The sequence below is a fragment of the Lithobates pipiens genome, unplaced genomic scaffold, assembly GCF_037356315.1.
Source record: "Lithobates pipiens isolate NorthernLeopardFrog02 unplaced genomic scaffold, aLitPip1_a1.2 Scaffold_28, whole genome shotgun sequence".
NCBI classification, from domain to species: Eukaryota; Metazoa; Chordata; class Amphibia; order Anura; family Ranidae; genus Lithobates; species Lithobates pipiens.
In genome coordinates, this window is record NW_027507789.1 from 211932132 (window position 1) to 211939854 (window position 7723).

The 7723-nt window shown below is 45.2% G+C and overlaps 1 protein-coding gene across 2 annotated transcripts in view; it reads left to right on the plus strand.

Annotated features, from left to right (window-relative positions):
• The window catches only part of HCK (HCK proto-oncogene, Src family tyrosine kinase), an 86541-nt gene extending 82229 nt beyond the window's left edge, over positions 1-4312 (plus strand). For both annotated transcript variants that reach the window (XM_077460496.1, XM_077460495.1), the window contains exon 12: positions 599-4312. In XM_077460496.1, coding sequence (XP_077316622.1) covers positions 599-801 — 203 coding nt within the window. In that variant the 3' untranslated portion in view covers positions 802-4312. The remainder of the gene's footprint in view (positions 1-598) is intronic.
• The last annotated feature ends 3411 nt before the right edge of the window (positions 4313-7723 follow it).

Sequence of the window (7723 nt, forward strand, 5' to 3'; positions counted from 1 at the left end):
GCTCCCTCCCCCCCATCCTAGTAATGACATGACCTCGCCCCCTCTCCCCATCCTAGCCCCCCTTCCCCCTTGCCTCCCTTCCCCCATCCTAGTAATGACATGACTTCACCCCCCCCCCCCATCCTAGTAATGACACGACCTTGTCGCCCCCCCCCCCCAACCTATTAATCGCATGGCCTCACCTCCCCCCATCCAGTCAATGAGAGCAGAGGAAGGGTGTGGACTGGGGAGAGGGCAAACAACTGGAAGCTGATTACTAGATTATAAAACTTGGCTGGGGTACTGGGGGACACAAGGCGGATTGGAGCTGGACTCCAGCTCTGGGATTTTGTGGAGGATATCAAATGTAATACAACAGCAGGGAACAGAGCTGTGGGCCCCCTGTAGCTAGGGGCGGGGTCACAATTGCAACCCCTGAGACCCCTGATGCTACTCCCATGCTCTAACTGATATTTACTGTTATCTTAGCTGTCCGAAGACGTAGACCGCAATAAAGACTTGACTATTTCTAACCATTCTGTATCCAAAAACCTTAAAACAAATGTTTTGGCTGGAGTTACACTTTAAAAAAGTAACTGACACTCTGCTTTCTTTCCAGGTATGTCAAATCTAGAGGTGATCACAGCTCTGGAACGTGGCTATCGCATGCCATGCCCAGGAAACTGCCCGCGGGAGTTGTACAACATCATGCTGGAATGTTGGCAGCAGGCCCCTGAACAGAGACCGACCTTCGAATACCTGCAAGGTGTCTTAGAAGATTACTTTACAGCCACTGAACACCAATACCAGCAGCAGCCCTGAGGGGCGCCAACCCGCACCACACATAAAACCCATGCAATGCCAACTCTGTGTTGGACTTACAGGCCAACCTTATCGCCACCAAGTTATTAGCATTCCATCTACACCAATTCATAGCATAAGGAGAAAACTGTTTTGTGCCATTTTATAAATTGTCAAATTTTATTCCTGAATTATTAATATTTTACACCTGGTTTCTCATTGCTGTGAAGGTTAGAGCAGCATCTTACAGAAAGGACATTGATGTACAGTGCCTCTGGAAGGTGCTGTTTGTAGATTATTTTTCATGCACAATTTTATTATTTCTTTTACACATGAAGTAAGAAAGACTGGAATAGCACTGTGAGTAGCACTGTGCACATTGAAAACTCTGCACCAGCGCTGTGCACACAGAAAGCTCTGCACCAACGCTGTGTACACAGAAAACTCTGCACAATGCTGTGCACACAGAAAACTCTGCACAACGCTGTGCACACAGAAAACTTTGCACCAATGCTATGATAGTTGGAAGCTGTGAACCATCACTGTGCACACAGGAAACTCTGCACCAACGCTGTATACACTGGAAACATTGCACCAGAGATAAGCTTGGACATCGTCCAAGTTCATTCCATTCTGGCCCGCAGCTCATTGAAGTACAAGAAAGTAAGAGTTAGGAGGACGCCTGAGCTCATCTCTGCCCTGCACCAGCATTGTACACCCTTAAAACTTTGGACCAATGCTATGCACACTGGAAGTTCTGCATCTGCACTGTGTCTGCTGAAAACCCTGCACCAGCACTGTGCACACTGAAAACTCTGCACCAGCAATATGCACACTGAAAGCTCTGCACCAGCACTGTGCACACTGAAAACTCTGCACCAGCACTGTGCACACTGAAAACAGCACCAGCACTGTGCACACTGAAAACGGCACCAGCACTATGCACACTGAAAGCTCTGCACCAGCACTGTGCACACTGAAAACTCTGCACCAGCACTGTGCACACTGAAAGCTCTGCACCAGCACTGTGCACACTGAAAACTCTGCACCAGCACTGTGCACACTGAAAGCTCAGCACCAGCACTGTGCACACTGAAAACTGCACCAGCACTGTGCGCACTGAAAGCTCTGCACCAGCACTGTGCACACTGAAAACTCTGCACCAGAACTGTGCGCACTGAAAGCTCAGCACCAGCACTGTGCATACTGAAAACTCTGCACCAGTACTGTGCACACTGAAAACTCTGAACCAGCACTGTGCATGCTGAAAACTCTGCACCAGCACTGTGCACACTGAAAACTCTGAACCAGCACTGTGCATGCTGAAAACTCTGCAGCAGCACCGTGAACACTGAAAACTACACCAGCACTGTGCACACTTCAAGCTCTGCACCAGAACCGTGCACACTGAAAACTGCACCAGAACCGTGCACACTGAAAACTGCACCAGCACCATGCACACTGAAAACTGCACCATCACCATGCACACTGAAAACTGCACCAGCACCATGCACACTGAAAACTGCACCAGCACTGTGCACACTGAAAACTCTGCACCAGCACTCTGCACACTGAAACTTTTTATAGTGCACTGTGTGACCTGCACTCTGTATGGTGGCAAATGAAGCACATAAAAAATGATTAAAATTGTGTGCATGTGTTTATCTACAGCCAATAAAGGAAGGTCACTTATAAATGTGGACAGTACAGCCGGCCAATCATAGGGTTATGGTTGCACATTTGTGATTTTCTGTATTAGTTGAGTGAGTGATAAGTGCAGGGAAAGGACTCCTCCACATTGTTATTAATATGTACACTTTAGTGATGAGCAAATCAACTCACGAATCATTGTAAAGTCTGGAACTTGCAAAAACTTTAACCCATACCCTACTGAAACCAAATGGGGGGAGGGGGTAAATCTGGAAAATTAGCTGGCCATTTTCAAGACTAAAGACGCGTACACACTATAAGAAAAAATAATTTTACTACGATTTTTGTATAGTATGCACACAACTTTCAACACCCAATTCCAAATTTTCGTACCAAAATTCCCAAAGAGGCAAACTCCAAAATCGGCATACTCTCGTACGGGTAGAGAACGAACGATTTTTGTTTAATGTGTACTGTTTTTGTACGATTTTCATACAAGAAAAATCAAAAACAATAAACAACAAAAAAAAGCCTTCGTCATAAGAGTATATTTGTAAGAATTTTCGTACAAATTTTCTTTCATCGGTTCCGATTTGCTGTGAAACATCGATAAAAATCAGACGAACGTTCTCCCGATTTTCTTATAGTGTGTAGCCTGCTTTAGAGGCCAACGATTGTCAAAAAAAGGAATGGGGGGCTGTGCACTGCGGTAGAGGAACAGACCAAAGCCATTTTTTTTTAAATGCCATTTATCAGGCAAAGGGTCCTCTCTAACCACTTAGCAACCGCCCTATAGTAGTTTGATTGCTACAGGGTGGCAGCTGTGCACCGGATCACGTATATATACAGGATCCTGCACTTCCAGGTAAGGGGGCGCAAACACGTGCCATCGGTGGCTCACTCCCACTGTGATTACACACAGCGGGAGCCCAGCGGCAGGTCCCGCGGACTTGATGTCCGCCGGCACCCGCCGCTAATCGAGCAGAGAGGGAGAACACCGATATGTAAACAAGGCAGATCGCCATTCTGGAAGGAGGGACGGCATGGATCCTGTGTCACAGCACAGCAGGGACTAGGATCCATATCTTCCCCTAGTAAAAGCCCCTCCCACAGTTTTGAAAAACACTGGTGAGGCACACAGTTAACCCTTTGATCGCCCCTGATGTTAACCCCTTCCCAGCCAGTGTCATTAGTGCAGTGACAGTGCATATTTTTTTTAGCACTGATCACTATATTAGTGTCACCTTGTTCCATAGAGTGTCAAAAGTATCAGTTGGTGTTTGAATGTCCGCCACAATATCACAGTCCCGCTACATGTCGCTGATCGCCGCCATTACTAGTAAAGAATAAATAAATAACAATATCCCATAGTTTGTAGATGCTATAAAACTTTTGCACAAACCAATCAAAATACAATTATTGGGATTTTGTTTTACCAAACATTTGCAGCAGAATAGATATTGGCTTAAATTTATGAAAAAATTAGATTTTTTTTTTTTTCAATTTTTTTATTGGATTTGTTTTATAGCAGAAAGTAAAAAAAAATGTTTTTTTTTTCACAATTGTCGGTCTTTTATAGTATGATCATATAATAATATATTGATTTCATATGGTTGTGTACTCTTTGTCTGCCCAATATTGTCCATTTTTTTTTCTCTTTTTATTGTAGAGTATATTAATTACCAGTTTGATTTGGCTGCAATGTAAGAGCCAGTTTTTATTATGAAATACAAATCTGAGTGCATTATTTCAGAGACAACTGCCAGAAATATTGTATAGACTGACTGCATTATGTAAATGGTTTTACTAGGATGCAATTGAAGAGGGAGATATGAGACATGTTTTTACCATGAAATAAAATTATTTTCTGAGACAAAAGAAATATCTTGTATTATATGGACTCCATGCTCGCTATCATCCAGCATCCTGCCCTGCGCTGTTGCACAGAATAGGTTTAGAAGGGTACATGACCAACTTTGGTACCGTATAAATCCAAATTCAAGAAATAGCCAGCAATCCTTAACCGCTTCAGCCCCGGAAGATTTTACCCCCTTCCTGACCAGAGCACTTTCTACAATTTGGCACTGCATCGCTTTAACTGACAATTGCGCGGTCGTGCGATGCTGTACCCAAACAAAATTTTCATCCTTTTTTTTTCCCCACAAATAGAGCTTTCTTTTGGTGGTATTTGAGCACCTCTGCGGTTTTTATTTTTTGCGCTATAAACAAAAAAAAGCAAGAATTAAAAAAAAAAAAACAATATTTCTTTATGCTTTGCTATAATAAATATCCCCAAAAATGTTTTTAAAAAACTAATTTCTTCATCAGTTTAGGCCAATATATATTCTTCTACATATCTTTGGATAAAAATAAAAGAAATCGCAATAAGCATATATTGATTAGTTTGCGCAAAAGTTATAGCGTCTGCAAACTATGGGAAAGATTTATGGCATTTTTATGGCATTTTTATTTTTTTACTAGTAATGGTGGCGATCTGCGTTTTTTAGCGGGACTGCGACATTGCGGTGGACAGATCGGACACTTTTGACACATTTTTGGGACCATTGACATTTATTCAGTGCTATAAAAATGGGTAGGGAAGGGGTTAACACTAGGGGGCGATCAAGGGGTTAAATGTGTTCCCTCATGTGTGTTTCTAATAGTATAGGGATGGGACTGACTGAGGTGAGGAGACATATCGTTCCTACTTACTAAGAACACACGATAGGTCTCCTCTCCACTGACAGAACAGGGATTTGTGTGTTTACACAAATCCCCATGCTGGCTCTTGTGACCACGATCGCGAGTGACCGGCAGGCAATCACGCCCACCGGACACACACATTGGGTCCCCCGTCATGCCCATAAATTGTTTTTGCGCAGCCGTGCCATTCTGACGACGTATATCAGCATGAGCCGGTCGGCAAGTGGTTAAACACTGTGTAATAGAAACAGAGGTATTATGCCCCGTACACACGACCAGACTTTTCAACATCAAAAGACGGAATGATTCCGGCAGACTATTCGAACGTGTGTGGGCTGCAGCGGACTTTTGATTTGCAAAAGTCTGACAGACTTTAGAAATGGAACATGTTTCAAATTTTTCCAACAGAACTCTGCCGGACCCAGTTCCTACTGAGAAATCCGCTCGTGTGTGTGCTAGTCCGACGGACAAAAACCGACGCTAGGGCAGCTATTGACTACTGGCTATGAACTTCCTTATTCTAGTCCAGTCGTACGTCATCACGTTCGAATCCATCGAACTTTGGTGTGATTGTGTGTGGCCAAGTCCGTTCATTCGGAAAGTCCATCAGAACTCTGTCAGAACTCCGTCAGAACTCCGTCGAAAGTCTGTCAGACTTAGTCCCTCGAAAAGTCTGGTCGTGTGTACGCGGCATTAGTTGTATATATTTTCAAATCTGTGTTGAGGCCACTCTAACTGTGACAGTGTGGGACAGGATGATGAATGTAGTTTACTGCCACTAGCACCCCCAAATTATTTATGCTACCCTTCTCTTAGGACATTCAAATTTCTTTGCTGACTAGCTTTGTGCATTGCAAAAATGCACCATGTTTTAAAAACTGAAAATTTCCTCTCAAATACATACCGCAATTTTCGTTTCCTGATGGACTCCATGATAGCATACATATAGGTTTATTCCGCTTCCTCTTCCACTCTATAGGACCCCACATCCATAAAGCCAGGGTCCGTGTTCCGTAACTAGTCTACTCATGACACTGGAGTAAATCAGGTGTAGCGGCCATAACCCGTTGCAGGGCGGCCTTGACTGAATGGGCTTACCGGTTACCTTCTCCTGGCCTGCTCCTCCACTTCTAGGGGTTCCCAGGGTTGATACCCAACGACTTGTACACTGACACAAATAAAGTCCTTTCAAAAGGTTTTATTTTGCAGTAGAACTTTCACAAACACAGTCTCTTAGGGAACAGAGGGCACGGGTGAAGAACTCAGGCACCTTGAACTGCAGGTTTAGCAAAGTCTCTACTTCCACCCAGAGAGTAGCCACTCGCAGCTGGGTACTTCAAGGCTGAACAAATCTCTAGCCAGAGGTCATGACAGTCAGCACGTTGACTCAAACTTTAGCAATCAACCGAAGATAAACAGGAACCTTTTTTCAACTGTAGCTGGAATGTTTCCCGCTTCCTTTGAGGTACTGGAAAAGTGTGGACTTGTCAATGTCCTTCCCAACTCAGTAACCATGCACTTCTCAGGATGCCACTTGCCGGCCCTCCTCTGAAAAGTACTCCCCCGGTCACTTGCACAAGCTGTGGTGCCCCTCCAAGCCGAGGGCACACCCGGACACTTTGAATCCTCCCTCAGTTACAGAGCCTCGGACCAGCAGGTTCCGAGACTCAGGAACAGACGGATCCCTACCCCAGACCAGTCGGGTCTATCAGGGGCCACTGACAGGAACATGCTGCGGGATGTCGAACATCCTGTGACCGGGACCCCTCACGGGGCTACCCCGGTCCTGGAACCAGAACAGACCACACAGGTCTCTCGAACAACTCCGGAACCCCGAACATGTGACCCACACCTGCTTAAGTACCCCCTCCCAGACTCCTCAGCAGGCCCGGCACTCCCGCTGATTGGCTCCGAGAGGACCATACCCAAACATCCAACCAGGCCTGGTTCTAGCCTGTCATGTGCACCTCACCGCTCACATGACCAGGCAGAACATCAATCATGGCCTGGCCAGACTGGTGTTAAGGTTTACCTACACAATTAACCCTCAGTACTGTAGGGTCCTGAGGCAAAAACTAAATTTACAATGCGTGTGACATTTGATTCCAAATATCATCTGCTACATAGGAAAGGAAAATTACGGTAGGTATCTGATAGGTATTTTTTTGTTTTCCTGACAGACTCCATGGCGGCATAGGTATGGGAAATAACTAGCCATACACACATGGGTGGGCAATGCTGAAAAAAAACTAAATTGACAGAGGATAAAGAAGCAGGCTCTCCATGGGTGCTCAACCTGTGGCCCTCCAGCTTTTGCGGCACTACAAGTGCCATGAGGCATTGCAAAGTATGACTCCCAAAGGCAGAGGCATGATGGAACTTGAAGATCAGCAACAGCTGGAGGGCCACAGGTTGAGCACCCATGCAAGCAAAAGCAAGCAAAGAGCCATATCTGGCCGCAGTTGTGGCCCTTTGCTTGCTTTTACCTGGCCCCTGAGGCACTGTTTCATCCACTGATACCAATAATGGGACATAATTCCCCTCACTGACACCAATGAAGGGACATAATTCCTCCCAATGACACCAACAA